The 23,723-nt window shown below is 38.7% G+C and overlaps 1 protein-coding gene across 1 annotated transcript in view; it reads right to left on the bottom strand.

The window, feature by feature from the left end:
* Window positions 1-519: 519 nt before the first annotated feature.
* The window catches only part of rnf207a (ring finger protein 207a), a 46,860-nt gene continuing 23,656 nt past the window's right edge, over window positions 520-23,723 (bottom strand). Inside the window, exons 11-18 of the mRNA XM_041783927.1 lie at window positions 23,621-23,689; window positions 22,791-22,897; window positions 9,133-9,310; window positions 5,688-5,873; window positions 5,389-5,440; window positions 5,179-5,296; window positions 2,878-2,970; window positions 520-809 (exon numbers count right to left, since the gene is read on the bottom strand). Coding sequence (XP_041639861.1) covers window positions 665-809; window positions 2,878-2,970; window positions 5,179-5,296; window positions 5,389-5,440; window positions 5,688-5,873; window positions 9,133-9,310; window positions 22,791-22,897; window positions 23,621-23,689 — 948 coding nt within the window. The 3' untranslated portion in view covers window positions 520-664. The remainder of the gene's footprint in view (window positions 810-2,877; window positions 2,971-5,178; window positions 5,297-5,388; window positions 5,441-5,687; window positions 5,874-9,132; window positions 9,311-22,790; window positions 22,898-23,620; window positions 23,690-23,723) is intronic.

Raw genomic sequence — 23,723 nt, 5'->3', positions numbered from 1 at the left:
AAAAATCCAACAGCAGAAATAATCCTGGAGGAGACGTCCTCATTTTGGGGGAGATGATACATCAACATGTGACCTCCACTGACACCTAGACTGACAGACACATCATTACATTTGCTGTGTCCCATCTGTTCTGTCACACTGGTTCAACAGTCATCAGGGGGATCAGAGCTGTTTGGTCATCCATCATCAACCTCCAGCTCAAAATCATGATGTTTGAACATGATGTTTGAATCAAAGAATGGAGACTGGGAAAAGCAATTCCTCTCACACTGCAAAAGAAAAAGCAATACTTCACAACATTTTATCATTTTAACAGCCACAACATGGACAAAAACAAAAATAAGTGCAGGAAAATAAGATACTATTTGCTCTTTTTCATATTAGGCAGTCCTGGTCAACTACAAAATGACAGAATAAATTCTTCATGGAGTTATCTCTGCCCCAGGAGTCTCTCCACATCCATTTCTGGCAGCGCTGAGCTTTGATCTCCATGTTTATTCGTCCAGTTAGTGTCTCCATGAAGACAGCTCCACACTGCACAGAAAATGTTATACAGTATCTCTTCAGCAGAGGAGGAAACAAACCCTCCTGGGCTTGTTATGGTTGAATCGAGTCACACTGCAGCTCAGGAGGGTGGGGGGGCAGAAATGCAGTGACACGGTGTCTATGAAGGCATCTCGTCGTGGCTGGTGGTCTCAGAGGAGACCCTCAGCCTGCACGGGCGGCTTGTCTTCACAGAGCTCTCACCGGACTCGAGCATCAGCAGGCGGCTGTTCATGTCTCTGTCCTTTTCTGTCGACTGGTCGTCACTGTTGAACGAAATAAATGAGCTGCTTTACATGAGCATGTACTGAATAAATGTTACTATTATGATGACACATGCTTTATATATGACACAGCGAGCATGTCATACCAGGGGCCTAGAGGGGCTTCTCCATCAGAAATGCATAGTGTTGACCATGTTTTGTGTTGTTGTTTTGAAATGTTCCAGTTTTTATACCATATAAGAGAAGTAATTTATGATAAAATCAAAAAGGAATAAAGGGACTCCATGCATAAAAATTAAAATTTGTTTTCATGACATCTTGACTTATGTTTGTCCAATCGAGCGTCAGATATGTTGCATCCCATGCTTGCTGCCCACAGTGCATCAGTTCAATATTCATTTATCTAATTTACATTTCCCCTTGTAAAAACAAAACAAAAAAAACAAACAAAACAAAACAAAAAAAACAAACAAAACAAAACAAAAAAAAAAAAAAAAACAAAATCTAACACTTTCATTTTGGGGCTTTGTATTGAAAACATTTGACTACTATGAACTGCGTAATTTTGCCTTCATGTTGACAAAAGTCAGGGCAAAACATTTCATATATGGATATTATGAATGCACAACTATCTCTGCTTTATTAAACAAGCTAACAAGCTAAGTTGAGAGAGGACAGATGGAAATCTAGGAAATCTTCCTATCTAACTCTCCTTGTGCCTTGTCATCTCCCTCTTTCCTTGTTCCTTGTTCATACCAACAGCCACAGAAAGCAAGACAGGAACAGAATGATTGGGAGAAAAATGATGCACCTCGTCACACTGCGAATCTTGCCAGGATACAACAATGGAAATCAGTGTACACTGGTGCAAGCTTGGGTCACCTGCAGTTAGGACACATGTTTAGACTGCTGCACGCTAGATGATTTACAAACTTTAAACAATTTTAAAAACATGGGAAACCAAAAACATGAGGACAGTTTCAAATGCTTTTATAATCCTCTGAACGCAACTTGGCTGGACTTTGAGACCAATAACCTGCTGTCTGAAGGAACGATTTAACAGAGAAGATTCCCCACTAACAAGATCTTGCAGAAACTTCTGATCAAATGTTACTTCAGAGAAGAAAAACAAACACAGAGGACAATTGAAATCCTCAACTGGTGTGCATTCCAGCTGCAGCAAAAATGAAAGAAATGAGGAAAAGAACAAGTGCAAAACCCTGGTTCGGATAAAGGTCTCATTGGTTGTTGTGGGTATTCAGTCAGAGGCAGTCCGACCTAATCAAACATAGAAAACATGTTTGATAAAAACGTAGAAAAAAATGTGACTCCACACACTTAAGGACTGCTTGGACAAATAATCATTTGCAATGAACCTTGACTTGTGATTGTTGAGGGGCTGTGCTGGCTTAAAGTCCAGCTTAAAATCACGTTGTGTAAGTTCAGCCGTAGCCAGGATAAAAATGCTGATTTCTCATGGTAGTGTCTATTTCAGTTGCTTCCTCAAGATCTTTTCCTATCAACTTAAATGGGAAAGCAAGCGCTATAACGCCAAGACTGCAGCATGGATAGATCAAGATCTTGAAGAAACAACTGAAATGTATCTGTTATCATAGAAAAACCTGTGTAAAATAACAACAGAAAGGAACATAAAGTGCATACGTGTAGTAATCTACACAGTATCTAAACGGAGGAGATTCAATGGAAATCTCATGAGAACAAAGACATTTTACTAAAAGTGCAGGTCTTAATTATTGTAAGTGTACAAAACTAGACAAACTCTTGAAGTTATATATATGTAAGGTATGAAAAATTCGTTTGAAAGCTTGGCTTTGCAATTTTTGCAACGACTGCATGTGACATTGTGTAAAAAACATTCATATTCTGTCAGCAATCAATTAAATAAGAAACATGACAATTGCAGTTGTGAAAGGTCTGTAATAAGTCTGTCCAATGATCTTTTCCAAACATGAATTATATCATAATACAAAATACAATTAGATGTCATATAAACACTGTAAAACACAACCTAAATTCTAAAAAAAGACACCTAGAAAAACAAAACTGTTTTATAATAATAAGTATGGGTGAGTACGGTGTATGTCAATACCTGTCTTTGCCATCTTTGTCCATCTTGCTGTCTTCGTAGATTTTCAGCATCGTCTCTGTGCGGTCATCATGGCACTCTTTGACCTCCTGAAACCTGGAAAATACAGATGAGCATTTCACTAACTGTGCTGTTCTCTTAGGGTTAACACTGCTGTTAACTTGTGTAAAATATATCCCCCAGGAAGAAAAAAACATTTTATATTCTGCATTCAGATTTTTACTCCTCTGATGTGAATGTAAAGTTGGTGGTTTCTGCAGTCTATAAACCAAAATAATGACAGAAGGTTTAGTCAGAAAAAAGACACTGGGATCATTAGACATCATACAATGTGAGCTTTTATATGTTATATTCAGGTAGTCATTTTATCACATCAAGTCAATTATTCTATCGAAATATTTATAAGTATTTCATGAACAGTTGTCCGACTTCCTATTTTATTATCTGAGACAAAATATAACCTGGGATTTTTCATGTTTTCCTTGAAAGTAAAGGACCAAATGAAATATGCCTTCACTTTGGAATATTACTGGATTCCCTTGGTAACATAAGTCACAACACCACAATTATCTGAAATCTGTTTAGTTATTTTAATGCCTAAATGCTGCATACTATACCTTTAAAACTGGATGAGTGTTTAGCTTATTTTCTGAAGACACTTCATACTTTCCTCAAAATGCTTCCTGCTGCAGTTTTTAACAATTATTATGCAAACAGGAGTAAATATTTGCATTTGTTTGGGGCTACTTTCAGCTGCAGATTAATATAAATTTGCTGCTCTAGTGAGTATTTACTGCAGCAGAACAGTGCAAGAGGAAGTGAGTTGAGATAAAACACAGTGTCCATGTTCATGGTAATGAAGGAATATGTCAGCCGGAGCAACAATGGAGCTCCGTGACAGTTTGTTTTCTGGTAACAATGAGGCTCTATGGCAGGGAAGTACAACCAACATGGAGAATAAATAAATCACGGCTGGCTCCAGATCATTTATGGGGTTTTCTTATGTTAAAAAAATAATTGTGTCATCATTCAAAAATCATCTCAGCTTAAGTTTACAATTTATAAAGGAAACAGCAGTTTGAAAGTCTCTGAAAAGGCAGTTTGATAGAAAAATGCACGCATGAAATTTTGTGTAATCGGCCTTTCAGCCACTATTAGACACTTTTTAGTAACCTGCTGATGCTCGAGGTTGCACATACAAACATTTTATTGTCTTCAAGTAACATAAAATTTGTACAGCAGGAAGCTCCATGTTAAATTTATTTAGAAACACATGGTGTTTGCAGCCAGCATGCTGTAATTTTAACATTATAAGTCATACTGACCTACTCACACCACATTCACACACTGATGGTGAAGGCTGCTCTGAGTGTGGCCATCAGTATTAAGTAACCTCATTTTAATGCATCCATACATATTCACACATTCATGTAGCAGAGGAAGAAATATGGGGTTGAGTGTCTTGCCCAGTGTTGCAATATTTCAGAGGTTTGGTTCAGTACTTCACCTTTAAGGTCAAGGTGAGTTTTGGGTTTGGTTCAGCAGGAAAAAAAGGAAAATACAATTCTGCTTTTAAAGTTTCCCTAATTTATTACTTTTAACCAACAGCAGTGCAGCTTACTGTTTGTTCTATCTAGATGTGCAGCCTATAGTGTGTTAAAAAAAGATGCAAATAAAAATCAACACAGATATGAATTGCCAAAAATTCCCTGATTTTAAATGATGAAATAAATATCAAGTAAAAAGAGAGGCAAAATAGAATCAGCTTGGGTATATCAAGAGAATGAGATATAAAGTCAAGATCAAACATGAAACGCTGTATGGCATGCTTCTTTTGACCCAGGGCCAAACGGAGTCCCTTAAAAGATTTATAAAAGCACACCTGATGTCCTCAGATTTCTTTGGCCGTTATTAAGGTTAGTTTGGGTGAAAACAATCAAGGGCCAAGAGCCTGATGTAGAGCAGTGGGAATCCCAAGCCCTGATTCCCAAGGAGAAGGAGTCCTCTGATCTAAGCCAGTTTCAGACTATCTTACTCCTGAATGTAAAGGGGGATATTTTCTTTAGTATCACTGCACAGAGGTTATCCAGTTATTTAGAAATTAATAAATTAATTCACATAAAATACAAGGATGTCAACACAAGGCTTCTGTACATTGTGCCCAGTTTTTTTTCAGGGTGCACATTCATTACCAACTGACAATAGCCTTGCAGATTTTTTTGTTTGTCAAGAATTTCAGCTGAAACAGTGGCTTTCCAACAAAGCCCCCCACAACAAGGTGAAAATATCCTCTGTATACAACACCTGGGCTCGAGTCTTTCTTTGACTTTGGCGATGGACAGGATGTAAGGGCTGATTTGTCTGGCGATTGTGGTCAGGTACAAGTTCTCCTGCTTCAGCTGCATCAGGTCGTGAAGCTGAGCTGAAATCAGAAACATAGAGACACATTAAAACTAGAGCAATAAAGAGAAAAAAGGAGAAAAAGGTATTTTGTTTTGTCAAATTCAGACAGACCTTCATAGATCTCCTGCTCATTTGTGACCCTCTGAAAAGTTTCATCCCAGACCTGAGAGAAAAATATTGTCAGGTAATTCTCAAAAAATAAATTACTAAAGTCGGCAGTTATTTGGCTCACAGGATGTCTTGGCATTTCTCATTTTCTTTCTAATTTTCTAATTTCCAGCTGTGAGTAGAGAGCATCCTGTTAGTATGCAGCTGGAGGTCCTCACTGAGGACAAGCATAGAAATATTTTTTTGTGAGCGGGCAGACGGAGTCAGGTACACCCTGAAGGTCAAACCATCACTTGACGCACCTCTTCAAACATGACTCTCATAGTTTCCACAGTGGAGTACTGTGCAGATATCTGGCTGTCAATGTGCAGCGACCTGTCCAGGATCTCTCCCATTTTATCCGTGTTGATGATGGAGTGGTGCTTGGTCAGGTCTCGGTGCAGCTCCTGGACCTGGTCCTTCAGACTTTGAATCTCCATCTGGAAAGTCTAAAACACAGACATTTATACAGTGGTCAGGATTTGATACTCTGGAGGTATGGAGTGCAGCTGTCTGCTGAAGTGCATCTGAGTGTGAAAACCTTGCTGCTCACTCGACAGGTTGAGGATGACTGGATTTGTTATATGTTTGACTCAGGGGATCAGAGGAGCTCCTCATAGCAGAAACAGCAGTTTTAACAAAAACTGACCTAAGAAAGGATTTCTGTAAAGAACAACATGAGACTCAGAGTATTTAATGCCATGTTTTTATTTCTTAAACAAAGAATTTCAATTATACTGTTGAAAGAGTGGAAAGAGTTAGCACAATCAACAAGTCATCAGTTTTTATTTAATTTTGTTTAGGCATCTGCAAAGTCACCTAAATTTTTCTTATCTTTGAATTTACTTCGCGGCTCTGCAAACTCTTTCCTTGTGACAGTGATGTCTCAACTGGGAACTGGGAAGTCAGTGTATAGTTCAAGCGTTCCAAACTCAATCACAGCAGGGGCCGGATTCTGATTTTAGGTTTAACTTGAGAGCCTAAGAGGGTCAGCATTAACCATAAACTATCAACCTTATTTTTAACAGTTATAAATTAAGGGGAACATAATTTTGACCTGAAAATAAAGGACTTTGAGATTAAAAACAGTCAAAAAGATAAGTTTAAACACTCAAAATCTGAGATAAACAGTCAAACTTAATAGTTCAAAAGGACAAAACATGAAATTAAATGTCAAAATACTGTTTTTAAAAGGCTAAAATATAAAAATAGAAAGTTGCAATTATTTTTTGAAGGTTGCAATATGAGATAACTTTTGAGATCATGAGTTTAAATTGTCAAAATATGAATTAAAATTTTAAATTGTGAGTCTAAAATTTCAGAGTATGTGATTAATAGTCAAAGTCAGGAGTTGAGAAGGTCAAAACGTTTGATATAATTTAAAGTAATGAGTTGAAAAGGTCAAAATATGACTTAAGATTTAAACTTGTGAACCTACAAGGTCAAAATATGAGAAACAGGGTCAAAATTATAAATTAAGATCATCCAAGAATGAGATAAAACGGTAACTGTAAGTGATAATTGTGGAGGCAAAATTGAAAATTTGATAACTTAACAAAAATATTTAGGTCAAATAAAGGTTAAATTTACATTTTTATGCTGGAAGAAATCTGCAGACCTCATACGGGTGAGCCAGTTATAATTGAAATATGATATGATCCAGCAGGGGGTTTAGCTGTATCACAGGTCAGATTTGGCCCCCAGACCTTAAAATTGAGCTACAGACTGTAGAAAGAATTGGACAAACCCTGTGTGACGTCAGCAGTCTGCTAGCGTAGGCAGACTCAAACAACTTTTGAAGCCAGTTTGCGGCGGCTTCCATATTGAAATCGCCGTCTCAACTGAACTTTGGATCAACCTAACTCTAACTCGACTTCATGTCAGCTAGCTAGCTAGCTTTCTGGTTGACAGAAATATAGCTTCTGCCTGTCGAGCTATCTGTTAATCAAATGGGATGTGCCAGTCAGTGCGCAGCAAGGTTTTTCCTAAATATAATTGAAACGATTGTGGAGAAAAAAAAAAAATCCACCCCCTGTACAATGTGAGCACATGAAGACATTAGCTTATGAGACATATTTGAGTTTTGAACCAGGCTGTAAACCATTTTTTTTTGTGTAAAAAACAGCTGTTTAACATGTGTTGTGTATGTGACTTCCGGTGTTCCTACAGCCAGCCTCAAGTCGACAATCACCGTATTGCAATCTTTCGCACTTCTGCATTGGCTTCATTTTTCAGGACCAGAGGTTGCCACGTGGTTTGAGCCCCCTGGTGTAGTTGAAAGTTTAGAATGTCTCCAGTTAATCTAGCACCAGTTAAATCATGACACCAGTTCTGTACATCAGATAGATAAATAATAAAAATCTGACATGTAAGTTAAATCCTCTGGCTGTGTTTCGTTAGTTTTGGGACTTTTGAAAATATACATTAAGGTGTAATCAAGGATTTTTTTCAATCATTTTAAATATGATTTAAATCAAGGTTGAGTAACTGGGCGCTCAGAGGCCACATGCACTGGTCCCCTTTCTCACTTAAAAAGTTACCCTCCTGTTTTTGTAGACCCCCAAAACAGAATTTTGCCCTGAAAGCATGAAAAATAAGAGCAGTAAAACTGCTGCACACTGCTTCTGATAAAAAAAAATATGAGCGTAAAATAAGTGAAATTTGGAAAACACAAGTATTCTTTGAAAATGGAATCTAGACATTTTAATCTCCTTTAGATGATTACATACAAAAGTTGGTTTTGCTTTTGAAGAGCAAAACCAACTTTTTCAACTGGAAATGCTTTCACTGTTGTTTAAAGCTCTTGTCTTGGTAAAGAAATGTCCAGTTCTGGTAAAACTACTGTCATAGCTGCAGCCATGCTAACCTCCTCACTGACCACCATTGTTTACAGGCTTGCAGGATAACTAAACCATGCATGTACAGTGCTTAAAAAATTTATGAGGGATTTCAAACTGAATTCACCCAAATTTGAGCTGGCTCACTGGGCTTCTCTGAGAAGTCAGAAATTAATCAAGCATAACATTCAACCACTAAAAATCATTTTTCTGTTCAGGAATGCAAGTAAATAACTATAATTTGACATATTAATCAAGAAATATTAATGTGCTTTACTATTTTTTCAATTTTTTTGTAAATCAGTACATTTGAAAATTAATGGATAACAATAATAATTATATTTTAGCATTAAAAATATCATTTCAGTTAAAGAGCTTTTACATATTGGTGTATTAACCATTGCAGAAACATAAAAAATGATTTTGGTAATTACCAGTGCTGTTAATTTAGCGCAGCTGTGGCATAAACCTTACTTTGGTTAGGGTTAGGATGGTCCAATAAATTTGTTAAGCACTGTAGCCAGTGCCATGTTCTCCTCAGATGATGCTGATTGGTCCAGTCATTCTCTGACCAGGAACAAACCTTTCAACTTGAAGCTTTAAGATGAATCCTTCAGAGGACAGACAGCAACTGGCCAATCCATGTGCAGTCTTTTACTGTTGCTAGGTTATGAGAGTGTGCTATCAATACCAAGGGCTTGTGTTTAAAGCTGCTTTTTTCTTACCCAGTTTCATTACCAAACCATTGTAGTCCAGTGTTTTCAGTGCTTAGAGTTGTGCATGTGTCTGCAGATTCTTTTAGTCAGTTCAAACCAGGTAAAAGCTTCAGGTAATTATCAGACCACCACCCCACCGGGCACACATCTCTCACCCTGTAGGTGTTCTCATAGTTGCGGCAGTGCTCGGTGAAAGGTGTCTCCCTCCCTTCGGCCAGCAGGACTTTGGTGCAGATGTTTCGGTGACAGGTGGGCCTCCGCCCGAGCACCGAGCCCAGGGGCATCTCACTGAGGGACGGAGAGCGGCACGACACGGAGAGAGGGGACTGGTGCCTGAGGGGAGAGAGAAAAATAATAACTGTTCCATCAATAAAACATCAACAGCAGCTAACCTCTGCTCCTGCATCTGGCTGTTAGAGACTCATTTAAAATAAGTTAAACATGATCTGCAGTCAGCTCTGTTTGGACTGTTTTATCATGTAGACATCGTACATTTATGTTATTGAAAAACTCAGCTTTCAATCATTTATGTGCAAACTTATAACCTGCTCATCTTACCAAGAACCCAAATACAATTTAACATTAAAAGACTAAAACATTTCTTACTTTCAAATTCATCTGAGATTGGGTAACACTAACATTAAAGTACACTAAAGTTGGCACAGTTTATAGGCATCACACTGGTAAGTAATCTGAATTTAACCAAACATAATGATAATAACTACCTATTAGTGAACTGTTAGCCACAATCAAACCATTAAATTCTCAATACATTTAATAAGATGTTACGTACCATCAACATCTTAACTTACTGTGAACTAGCAGTTAGTTACTAATTTGCATTCTGGCTAACTAGGTCAGTTTCTGTGTACCTCTTTGTAAAGACCTGCATGATTTATTTTTATTGTGAAGTTTAAAAAAGTTATTTTGAAGCAGTTGGTACAGCCACTTGTGCAAAACTCATCTTCAGGATGTAAGTGCTTCACTCAATCACACAAAATGTAATTTTCATGTTATACTTAATTACGTTTCAATTGACTGACATTTGATTCCATTTTAAAAAGTGTTTCAAGCAATACCTCAGTATAAATAAAGCTTGAACAAGACTAGGTTAAAACCTAGTATGCCGACTGCAGCTATCTGAGATGCCTGTTGAAATGCCTGACTGAATGAAAGCAGCTAACCTAACATGCCAGACTGACTGAATATATTTCATCTGGGAATGCTCCCATAGAAAGCATTTGGTAAGGGCAGGACTTTTTGGAAAATCCTCAAAAGTAATATTCCGTCCACCACAGTTACAGGCTATCAGAGCGCCAAATGACTTCGCGTGCATGTGCTACTCTTGTGCAGGCCGACTCTGCCTTACACTGTTCATGGCGGAGCCTCATGTAAAACTGATGCTGCGTGGGAGACGTGCAAAAACAGCTTCTGTGCCAAGACAAGCTTTTGGTGTGGCTCTTTGCGCTTGTTTATTAAAGAAATGTGGTCCAGTTTTGATTAAACTGACGCTTTCCTAAAGCTACATCTGAGCTAACCGTTACCATAGCGGCAGCCTCTGGATACACAAGAAAACCCCATCATAATGATCACAAACCCATGCCGAAACAGAGCGGGAGAAGTGCAAAAACAACTTTTCTGTCACGGAAAGCTCTGCTGTTTAAATAAAGACACGTTTTTCAGTTCTGATAAAACCACAGCTGTGACTAAGTCTGAGTTAATCACTCCACTAGCAGACATTGTATACAACCACTCATGACAACTAAGCCTTTCCCAGTAACTTTCACATACTCATGCCGAAGCAGTTCGGCAGAAGAACAAAAAACATCTTTTCTGTCATGGAAGGCTTTCGGTGTTGCCCTCTGCGCTTGTTTAAAAAATAAATGCTGTCCAATTCTGACCAAAGGGCAGCTGTGTCTAAGTCTGAGCTAATCACTCCACTAGCAGCCATTGTATACAAGAATCCTGTCCCTGTGACTATCATGTACTCATGCTGAAGCAGGTCAGCAGAGGAGTGAAAACACCTTTAACAGCATAAAAAGCTTTTAGGGTTGTTTTTATACTTTATTTCATCCAGGAAAGTGGTTCAGTTCCAGCAAAATGGATGCAATGCTAAAGCTTTATCTGATGTAATCACCACAGTGGAGGCAGCCATTACCAACAGCTTTCAGTACCATTAAACCTTGCCCATAGCACAACTCTATATGTACAGCTCTGACCTCAGCTGACCTCAGCAGTGCAGCTAAAAAATGCAAGGAGAACGTCCTGGAGTTAGATACAGTTGAAACCAGAAGTTTACATACACTATATAAAAAGGCACATAAACTTTTTTTTTTCTCACCGTCTAACATTAAATCAAATTAAACTTTTCCTGTTTTTGGTCAATTAGATTACCAAAATTATTTCTATTTGCTAAATGCCAGAATAATGAGAGAGATCATTTTTTAGACAATTTTTTTATTATTTTCTTGAGAGTCAGAAGTTTACATACATTTCATTAGTATTTGGTATCATTGCCTTTAAACTGTATGACTTGGGTCAAATGTTTTGAATATGCTTCCACAAGCTTCTCACAATAGTTTGCAAGAATTTTGGCCCATTCCTCCTGGCAGAACTGGTGTAACTAGCCATGTTTGTAGGCCGCCTTGCTCGCACATGCCTTTTCAGCTCTGCCCATAAATTTTCAACGGGATTGAGATCAGGGCTTTGTGATGGCCACTCCAAAACATTGACTTTGTTATTCTTAAGCCACTTTGTAACCAGTTTGGCAGTATGCTTTGGGTCATTGTCCATTTGGAAAACTCATTTGCGCCCAAGCTTTAACTTCCTGGCTGGTGTCTTGAGATGTTGCTTCAGTATTTCCACATAATGTTCTTTCCTCATGATGCCATCTATTTTGTGAAGTGCACCAGTCCCTCCTGCAGCAAAACAACCCCACAACATGATGCTGCCACCCCCATGTTTCACAGTTGGGATGGTGTTCTCAGGCTTGCAAGCTTCCCCCTTTTTTCTCCAAATGTAACGATGATCATTATGGCCAAAAAGTTCAATTTTACTTTCGTCAGACCACAGAACATGTCTCCAAAAATTAAGGTCTTTGTCCCTGTGTGCATTTGCAAACTGTAATCTGGCTTTTTTATGTTTCTTTTGGAGTAATGGCTTCTTCCTGGGAGAGTGGCCTTTCAGCCCATGTCGGTACAGGACTGGTTTGACTGTTGATAATGACACACTCTTACCAGCTACAGCCAACATCTTCACAAGGTCTTTTGCTTTTGTTCTTGGGTTGAGATGCACTTTTTGGACCAAAGCACATTCATCTCTGGGACATAGAACCCGTCTCCTTCCTGAGCGGTATGATGGCTGGACATTCCCATGGTGTTTATACTTGGGTATAAAGGTTTGAACAGATGAATGTGGCACCTTCAGGCATCTGGAAATTGCACCCAAGGATGAACCAGACTTGTGCGAGTCCACAATTCTCTTCCTGATATCTTGGCTGATTTCTTTTGATTTTCCCATGATGTTACACAAAGAAGCAGTGTGTTTCAGGTGTGCCTTAAAATACATCCACAGGTGTGCCCCTAATTAACTCAAATGTTGTCAATAAACCTATCAGAGGCTTCCAAAGATATGACATCATCATCTGGGCTTTCCCAAATCGTTTGAAGGCATAGTAATCTTAGTGTATGTAAACTTCTGACTTTGAAGAAAGTAATAAAAAATTGTCTAAAAAAAATCCTTTTCTCATTATTCTGGCATTTAGCAAATAGAAATAATTTTGGTAATCCTAATTGACCAAAAACAGGAAAAGTTTAATCTGATTTAATGTTAGACGATGAGAAAAAAAAGTTTATGTGCCTTTTTATATAGTGTATGTAAACTTCTGGTTTCAACTGTAGGTGTATGTTTGAAGTGCTCTTAGGATTTGGATGCATGCAGTCAAAGAACAACAGAAAAACTCTATGGCACTCTCTTTGAAAAGTTAAAATGCTTCCTCTCTTGGTAAAGCTGTGTGGACTTCAAAGTTTCAGCATCAAGCCTTCATCAGGAAGTCTTGACTTACAGAAGCCAAAATGTGCTGAGGTTTGTCTTTAGGTCCACAAGAGCATGCTGTGAAAGTGAAGGCATTTTTATGTTTCAAAGAGAATGCCTCAGAGTTTTTCTGGTTTTTCCACCAATAAAGGTGCTAAAATACTCCAGTGAAGCTGTAACTAGTCCTGTTCTTAGTGATCAGGATGATTTGACTCGGCTCAGGAATAAGAGATGGCTCAAACAGCTTTTCTTTTGGTACCTTCCTGAAGTAAATCATCCTAAGCCTGGTATGTATGCATGTGTTTTACTCAAATTGTGCTCGATGTTGAGAGTATATAAAACTCTGATTTAACTGTTTTCCAGAATATTCTGTCTCCTTAAACATTGTGTGGGCAGAATGAAACCTGCTCACTGACCAGGCCATATGACACCCTGGTATAAAACATTAATGTCATACCATCAGACATAGTCCTCAGTGCGTGGTGTGCCTGTGTGGAAAAAAGATCAGCATTTTATCCTGTCCATCAAACAGGGATGTACTGATACCACTTGTTTTTCAGACCTAGAACAAATACAAGCACTCACAAATGAATGATCAGTGATATGGAGAACAAATGTAAGTATTAATAGTTCCATTACAACATGTAAAATTACTTTATAAGTTTGATTTATTGTTATCAGATTTTCCTTTTGACAAGTAGCTTGAGTCTGCATCAGTTATGTTAAAATATCACCAAAATGCAGACATGGCTCTGACTTTGCCTACCTACTAATGGGAGTAAAGATGTCCCAATAATATTTTTTCCTTCCCAATACAGATTCTGATGCCAAAGTGTTGGGTATTGGCCAATACCAGGTACTGATCCGATACCAGTGTGAACTTTCTGGATTGACTGTACTGACTAGCAAATTATTTTAGATCTATATTTGACTCAGAACATGGCTCAACAAATAGAATCATAATACAGCATCTCTGTGACCCTGAAGTTGTTTTTTTGCTGATTATTGAGTTTTACCGCTAAATAGTAAAATAAAAGTAATACAGGAGGCTGCATCATAGCCTCTACGCCTACTGAGGCTTGAGGTCAAAGACAAACTTGATTCCCTGCAGTTTGCATACATAGAACACATTGGAGTGGATGATGCCATCCTCTTCATGCTTCACCGTGCCCTGTCTCATCTGGAGGAACCTGGAGTTTATGTGAGAATCATGTTCTTTGATTTTTCAAACACATTCAACTCCATCCAACCCACCTTACTCAAAGACAAGCTCACGGAGATGGGAGTGGATCCTTCTTGTGTTTCTTGGATCACAGATTACATGACAGGAAGGCCACAGTTTGTCAGGATGGGGAACTGTGTTTCTGGGACATTAATGAGCAGTACAGGGGCTCCACAAGGGACAGTCCTGGCTCCATTCCTGTTCGCACTGTATACATCAGACTTCAAATACAGCACTGAGTCCTGCCACATTCAGAAATACTCTGATGACACTGCTATCATGGCATGTATCAGAAATGGACATGAAGCCGAATACAAGGATCTGATAAGTGCCTTCAGTGACTGGAGTCACAAAAACTGCCTCCTACTCAACACCTCAAAGACAAAGGAAATGATCATAGATTTCCGCAGATCCAAACCCCCTCTTCAGCCAGTGAATACTTGTGGCGTGGACATCGAGGTGGTGACATCGTATAAATATTTAGGTGTACACCTGGATAATAAGTTGGACTGGTCTAAAAACGTAGACTTCATCAACAAAAAAGGGCAGAGCCGCCTCTTTTGCCTGAGAAGACTCCGATCAATAGACATCTGCAGTAAGATGCACTGAGCAAGGTGGAGGCCATTCTGAGGAACATGGATCATCCACTTTATATCTCCCTTAATGAGCAAAGAAACAACAGTGGTGGATGGCTCCTATCCCTGTGCTGCAGGACAGAAAGATTTAGAAAACATTTCATACTATCAGCAATAAGACTGTATAATTCTAAAGTAAACAGATGAGACTCCCAGACAATTGAACTCCCCTTTGGGGATAAATAAAGTTCATGTATTGTATTGTATCATGGCCTGTCTCTCTTTCCATTACGCTCTATTCTGGCAGAGTGACATGACTACGGAACAGCTTGCCATTGGGTGACAAACCTTCTCAAAGGGTAAACAATATGATGGTTAGCATTCAAGCTAGCGGTAATAAATGGTCGTTATTGGATTAAAATGGATAAAAACATTCAGTATCGGGTTTACTGGTGTGGATTTAATCACTAAAGACCTGAAAAGTCACACGAGTTCCAGGCTCACGGAAAAGGGATTCAAAGGCATCAATAGGGTAAATGGGAAGGCACAACGGCTAGCTTCAACAGGAAAAACAAGTGAGGCAATGATTTATGGTTCAAAAGTTATTAAACTTTTGATAAACTCTGTCACTTCTTGATGGGCAGAGTTTCACCAGTCTGCAAAAAAAAAAACAACCAAACAAACAACAAAAAAAAAAACCACTGTTGGAAAATGTCCATCAATGTACAAATGCAAAAAATGTGAATATCCCACCATCTACAGCACATAATATAAAAAGATTTAGAGAATCTGGAGAATCTCTGTGCACAAGGGCCAGGACAGAAGGTTAGTATTGGTCATTTATGATCATTGGGCCCTCAGGTGGCATTGCATTAAAAACAGGCATGAATCTGTACTGGAAATCACTGCATGGGCTCAGAAACACTTCCAGAAATCACTGTCTCTCAACACAGTTGGCTGTACCATGACAGGTAAAGCTGCATCATGCAAAGAAGAAGCCATATGTAAACACGATTAAGAAACACTGCCATCTCCTCTGGGCAAAAGCTCATTTAAAATGCGCTGAGGCAAAATGGAAAACTGTTTTGTGGTCACATGAATCAAATTTCAAAATTATTTTCTGAAACCACAGATACCGTGTCCTGTGGAGAAGAGGGACCTTCCAGCTTATTATCATGTCCCTCTACAGTACAAAAGCCACCCCTGATGGCAACAGATATAAATGCCTGTGGCACCCAAAAAATGTCATGTTTTTGATTAAAATTCGCTGGCATATTCCTGCAAAATAAATGGCGTAAACGGGTGTTTATCTATGTTTGATTTATCTATCTACAAGTTTTGCTCCATTCTTTCCTTTGGGTCTGCCGTGCGACAGAGAGAGACATCCTAATCTCTATAAGTCCGGTCCAGTGATTAAAAAAAGCTTATGTACATCTATAAATATCTTGTGTCGTAGGTAAATCCCTGCACTTACTGTTGCTGAAATCATTCACATCTCTTCTTTATCTCCTCCACCAGCAGTGTGCAGGAATGTGTGCACATCACAACAAGATAAACAAACATTTATCTCACCTCCAGGAGGACCAACAGTCCTGGCTTTGTGTCGAGAGCTGCATAACTGCCCTGAGGCCACTCAACAATAACGTATACGTGAGTTCATATCTGCAGGTTGACACGTGAATGTTGTGTCCACTGAGCATTCCGGCTGTATCCCAAAACAACCAATTAAAGGCTTTGCAAGAGCAGCAGCAGGATTAGATGCATGGAAGACCAAGGCTACAAAACTTTACGTCTGCTCTGTCAAATCTGAGATGAACAATCGATGACCCACAGGGTTTTGTATGGTAAACATGCAGCCTGAGAGGTTAATTAGAGGAGGAAATAGTTTCGGTGCATCAGCAAGGATAAATAAGATGCAAACCAGGGCGAAAAACAGACTTAATAATACAGGGAGAAAATCTAGATTACTTATCAGTGAGGAGAGCCTGTTTCCTCCTATGTGAAGTTTGAACTCAGTGATTTGAGTCACAAAATCATCAATAAAAATGTAGAAGAGTGTCAAAAACTAGGGCATAACTCTGCTTCTAATACCACCAGGCCTCTAAAGTTTCAGAACAGCTTTACTTTAACATGCATGCATATCAAAAACACCAACTAGAAAAGCTACAAGTGCTAAAAGTTCAAATTTAAATTCTAAGCAAGTAAATGAGTCTTATTTTAATCACAAATATCTCATATTTTAATCCACATTCACCTGACAAGTCCAGAAGAATGTCTCTGGGAAAGCTGTTACAATTAAATTAAGGCTGGAATTGGTTTGTAATGAACTTAAGAATCTGCCAAGTGAGGAAGCAAATCTTTCTGAAAATTAGATTTAATAATTTTTTTCAGTTTTTAAATTTGAGTCTATGTCTTAGAATAAAATGCTAATTTGGATTTGTCAGGTTGGTAAAGGATGTAAATCTCATTATATATTTTGTCTAAAACTAGGAAATAAACTTGCCGAAGTTTGGGTTTCTTCAGAACTTTACATATCAAGAACATAAAATCTGCATGTGTAAAAGTTAAAATCTGTCCAGCCTATACAGCAAAATTCAATTTTATTCATTTTTTCTTCATCTGATTTCCAGTCAAAAATATCTGTTTAACTTTATTTCAGCCCCATTAACCTCAAATTTTGAGATAAACATCTTTTTAGTTTTTAAAGATTCATTTTTGGGCCTTTTATTAGATGGAGGAGGACAGTGGACAGGTACCCGGGCCACCCATGGGGCATGGGGCGCGCCTTAAACCACTCGACTATCTGTGTGCCCCCAGATAAACATCTTAGAATGTAATAAAGTCAACAAATAAGGTCTGAAGCAAAGTCAGTACAAAACACGGCTTAAAAAACAAAAGCTACATTATTTAAAACTGAAATCTGTCCAGTCTACACCACAAAAACTTAAATCTTAACAAATGTGGTTGACTTCTAAAGCCCACATTCACCAGAGAAATCCTGATATAATCTTATTTCAAGATACAGAAAGCAAAAAACAGGGAAAACACTAAATATACCTTCTCAAGAGTAAGAAAATATGTTAGTGGGGTAAGCTTATTGCTTGTTAAGTGTTTGATGAGATCTACTTAGATGTGGAAATCTCTTTGAAAGACATTTTGGTCAAACCTGCTTGCTGCCTATGCAGATAACATAACTCACTGCAAATAAATTAGGCCTTACATTCAGGTTTAAATATCTTGAGATAAGATGTTTATCTGAACCTTCCAGATGAATGTGGCTATTAATTTTAATAAACTTAAAAAATAAACTTGCAAAAAACTGCAATCTTTGAGCATTTACTTTTACCTCTAAGGTGCACGTGCTTAATGTTGCGTCAGTCCAGTCAAACCTTAGCTGGCTCACTTGTCTTGTTTTGGTCAGAAAAGCACACATAAGACTCATCGTAAGATATGAGAGAAAAGTAAAGGCTTAAACTCTTGTCAGTTAAAAAACCATATACCAATGGAGCAAGCAAATTTGCCTGGCTGGGTGTCTTGAAATGAAATTTACTGACTTATCTAAACAAAGAAATCTCATAATAGACACTCAAGTAATTTTTTTCTTGCATCACCTGCAGATATTTTACCAGTTTAAAGCTATTAAGGCCTTACTTTTATTTTTGATATTGAATAATATGATTTAAGGTATACTAAGCTTATACAGAAAACAAATATTCAGGGTTGAAATTATATTAATAAACTGCTTAAGATTGGCATTTTTAAGAATTACTACATATGACACATTTTAAAAACAAATTGCATGCAGTTAAATCCTTTCCAGTCTCTAGTTTTTGTATGAAGTTTTTACCAGTAAACAATAGATTTAGTTGCTTTGACTTGTTTTAAGAGGTTTGGTTAATACGAAATCACTTCAAATCAAGATCTTTATTTATTAAAAGCTGAAACTGCTGCAGTCTCTGTAGCAAAAACTCCAATAAGTTCATTTTTCTAACTTTCAGTCAAAAAATATCTTTAAAAGCCACTTTCACCTGAAGAGTCCAGAAAAAAACCCATCCTATTTTAAGAAACAATATCATCAAATAAGGCCCGAGTTGTTGGTAATGAGTAATGAAATCTTAAACTGAAGCAAGCAAAACCAAATAAAACCTCCATAAAACGACATGTATTTAAAGCTGTGATCAGTCCAGTTTAACTAAATCACTATCTGCTGTAACTTGGTGATTAAATTCAAATAAATTTACCTGAGGTTGAGTTAGCTCTTACTCCTGCCTTCTTACCCTGCGTTGATGCAACAGCAGACCTGTCTACAACACGTCTCCCTCTCTACACGTCACCTTCTGCATGTCCAGCCTCCGTCCACCCATCACTGACGCCAGCTAAAGTCTTCACCCGTAACTAAAGCTGTGACATCAGCAGCCTGGCTGGGAACAAAGCGGCCCGTCCTCTCCTGCTCCCGTGTGCCAACTTCCAGATGAATCCTGGAGAGTTCTGTGAAATTATGATAAAAATAGTGCCAGCCTGCCAGACGGGCGGCCACCAATCCCAGCCCACTCCGCGTCTTGCACTGGCAGGGCGCTAAGCAAGTTGGAAGAGAGAGTTGTCAGTATGTTTGGCATTAGTGGGTGGGCTTAAGGACCTGTGAACAGTTGGGAAAACAGGAACGTGGGGAAGAGAAGGGAAGGACAAAGCTCTTTGTTCAGACACTGGGTGTTCAAATTAAAGTTGCATAGATACACTTCTTAAAGGAATTCAAGTTAGTGGTCTATTTCCATCGATACATTCACTTATTTCACTCCACTTTCACCCGAATGGTCCAGATAAATGTTTCATTTCAAGATATAAAATACAGAAAGTAAGGGCTAAGTTGCTTACCATAATACTCATAGGAATTATAATATTGAAATTAAATTAAACCAAAACAAGTCCAGGATAATGCTGGACTAGTTATAAGCAATAAAAGCATTTTATTTTATGTTTTAGATCTTTAAATGAGATGTTTATGTGGACTTTTGGGGTGAATATGGCTTGAAGAGGTAAAATTAAACATTTTTACTTGAAAGTAGACAAATACTTCTGCTTTGATTTGAGTTTCTGCAGTAAAAAGTTATGCTGAGCATGCACCTGTACATACAGGTATGTCAGATATAGCCATGGGTTAAGTTCTCTTTGTTGTTGCAGGTTGATGGTTCTTATGTACACAAATGCATACAGAGCCTCAAAAAGCACAGGTATCACAATAACAAGCAGAATCCAAACAAGAACAAATTAAACCATGCCAAAATAATGCCATGTGATTGGCGCAAAGAGTGCAAACATTACTAAGGAGGTGGGACATTAAGTGTTTAAGTGCTGGGGAAAACTTTGCACATTTCAGCACTGGTTTAACTCAGTCGGGAGAGCAGATACCCATATATGAGCTATAGATTTAAACGCACTGGTTGCATGTTCAAATCCTGATCTTGACTTTATTTGGTACGTCTTTCCCCTCTTTCCCTACCACACTTCCTGTCCCTCTTCAGCTGTCCGATCTACAAACGGCAACAAGCCAGAGAAAAAAAATCTAACCATTAAAAATTGCACATTTGCCCTGCTGCCTGTTAATGTAAAGCACTGAAATAATTGCACATAGCTTGTTGCACAAAAACAGCTCACATTTTAACCAAAAACACCAGAAACAAATGAGGGAGAGCTCTGCCTAAATTATACAGATAAATTGGTGGTGTCTTTCTGCAGTTCAGACACTGTATAGGAGTTTGTCTGTGTTTATTTGATTATTGAACACAACAAGTTAGCCAATACTGGCTGCCTTTGTCTTTAATTTCTGTTTCCATGCTATTAGAGCAGAGCGCATTATCATTAGAGAGTTACTAGCATTGTTTAAAGTCATAACTTGGAAACAGAAGTACGGCAATACTGGCAATTAAAGGATTTAATCAATCAATTAATATAAACGTATTTAAGATGGAAAACCCTCATAGAGATAATGATCTTGTTATAAAGGGTGTTCCAGCCAAAACAGGCAGCAGCACAATTAACATTTAAAGATGCAGTGTGTAGAAATTATGCACTGAAATATCAATATTATTTTAAAAGTGACCATTATTATCTTATTAAAGCATGTGCATCATGGCTGTATACATCAGGGGCCCAGTGTGCCACACCTCTCGCTGGAGAGGTGGGGAGGGACTGCCAGAGTCAAGGTCAACGTACGTTGACCCAAGTGTGTCACTCTGCAGCCAAGGTCAAGCTTAACGGAATCTCTTTTGTCCAACCCCTGCTGATACCCTCGGGACTTCAGTTGGTTAAAATTTCCCTTAATGAGGGAGAAATACACTTAGAAGGCATTTCCTGGGTCCGCTAGAGCGGTCCCAGAATGTGCATGGTGCACATGTGCATCCTGGTACCACTTCCAGTGGAATGAAACGGAGACATGTAAGTGTGCCTTTAAGTGGACTTTCCCTTTATTATAAGAAATTTATGAATAAAAACTATATACAGTATCAGTTTTCTGTTCAGTAAATATGCCTTATGATGTGATGTTCTTACTGAACAAAGTCCCAAAGAAGGTCTGTACTTGGCATATTGTGTTATTACACAGAACATAAAACATAAAAACTCCACAAACACAGATCAACCAGTTCCTAAATCACAGAGGAGAAATTAATCTGCCAAAACATCTACAATCTGACGCATCCTCCTCCAACACCTTCAGTCTACTTTTAAAAAGAAACCAGCTCCACCTGACGCATATTTTCCTATAGTTTGCTGCAGGAGCAGCAGCAACAAGAAACTCCTTTTACCCATTTTCAGACAGACTTTGGGGACAGATAGCACAAGTATGTTGTCCTGTGTCTGAGTCACAGAGTGAAGACTGTAGCTCCCAGCACTGTTTACGTGAATAAAATCACACAAGTATGAGGGAAGCAGGTTAAGTATAGCCTTAGAAATAGAATATGCCAATGAATAAAGGCCAACCAACTCAGTCATACAGAATATAATGATGAGTTAAAGACTGTTAGAAACTGCAAGGCTATTTATTTGGTGTTCCTCGGGCTGGGTCAGATCCCTGAGGTCATTTTTAGTGGCCTTTTGAGTTCTCTAATTTATTTGTTCCATCCCATATTCTTGCAAGTAATTCCAATTTACAGAAACACTCTGATTCCTGACTAACACATTCACTTCTCTCTACTTCAGCACACATTTCATCACCTGTTGCCATGTTCTAGCCACACAGAATGTCTCTTTCTTTTTAAAACAAGACAAAAAGTAGTTGCAGGGCACAGACAGCTCAACAGCGAATGGACAGAGGAGTATGTGTTCATATCTGTTTGTGCATGGTCTGTGTGCTTGTGCTTATTATTGTGCAAACAATACAGCTTGACTCCAGTACTCCAATGCATGCTGTGAGAAGATTTTGGGGTGGACCTCATGTTATGAACAAAGACATACCAGTTTTTGGGCTTGCACGGAGCAGGAGTGAGTTAAATCAGCATCACTAGCAGTGGCAGTAACCCTACTTACAACAACTACCCTCTAAGTGATCTATGACATAAAAAACTCTTGGCCTCTCATGCTCATTCATACATTTCATCAGGTGATCTGTTGTTTCCTGGCCTGACCACAACAAAAATCTAAATCAGGCTCGTTGCCTCCTTCCTGGCCTGCGTGCAGCAAGGTGAGTTACATAAACATATCAGAGTACATAGCTCGCTGACAGACAGAATAACTGCCATAGCGGGACTCAGCATGGCGCCTCTCGCTGCAGTCATCGCTGTCTACCATCTGTACTCACAAACCATTTGGGGATTTTGACTTTGGATGCCTCACAAGTGTGAAATTTTCTCCCCAGACTTTCTTCTTTCTTGGAAGGATCCGAAACATGCCGCGGTAATGTTGAGGCTCATTGTGAAATAAAAGCTTAGAGGAAGGGGATTAGCTGCTGATGACATGTGACTGATATCTGGCAGCAGGTTAACCATCTCACCTTGCTGCAGCACCTGTAGAGCTGGATACAGACGGAGGGCAGCGCTGACCCAGCAGCAGTAAAGGCTCCAAGCAGCGGGCGAACTCACTCCTGTAGTCTGTGTTGATCTGAGAGAAGACAGAGGACAGAAATAAAGATAGAAGGGCTGCATTACTTTTAGGAAAGTACTAAAAGAAGAGAGCTGCCTGAACCATCATTACTGCCTCAACTATCAATAAACCAAATTGTAGATATATAATAGAGTTTTAACTGTTGAAGCATTCTAAGGTAGAGAAAACACACTTACACGTCACTTAAATATTCACTTTACAGTAAAAATGATGAACAATATCACTTTCTTAAGCCCTGTAGATAATGATGTGCTAGTAAAACATCAAAATAGTAAAATATTCATCACATTTATTTAACGAAACAGGAGCATAGGAGGGTATTAACTTCTGCATCCTCGCATAGAGGCTTTAATGTGGTTTTGTTCAGACCTATTGGGATGGTAAACACTTTACACACTTTACTGCCTCTTTCTGTAACAGGACTTGGCTACAGCAGTCTTTTTTAATATTTCACAGCTTGTTTCATTCATTATAGCCTTATCTTCCCCATACTCTTGTAAACTTCTGTGTGTTGTCCCTGATAAATGAATGAATAAAGCTGCTATTACACGACCAGGAGCACAACTGTCTTAGGAGGAAAATTGGTTTTGGGCTTTGGGGCCTCAGATGAAAAACTGTTGAAACTGCAGCAGAAACAAGTGAAACTCATCAGCTCACTGCAGAGGATTTCGCTCTGAACGTAACCTTTTCCAGCTCTGCATGGGTTCAACCCGTACTCACTTTGCTGCTCTGCACCGGCCTCAGTCGATGAGGGAGCTTCACAATCCTCTTCAGACGCTCCATGAGTTGCTGCGTAAGCAAGAAGATCCGACTGTGAATCAGT

This window comes from Cheilinus undulatus, linkage group 3 (genome assembly GCF_018320785.1).
Source record: "Cheilinus undulatus linkage group 3, ASM1832078v1, whole genome shotgun sequence".
Classification (NCBI taxonomy): Eukaryota; Metazoa; Chordata; class Actinopteri; order Labriformes; family Labridae; genus Cheilinus; species Cheilinus undulatus.
Note: the sequence above shows the minus strand (reverse complement) of the source record. Positions and strands in the feature narration are given on the sequence as shown.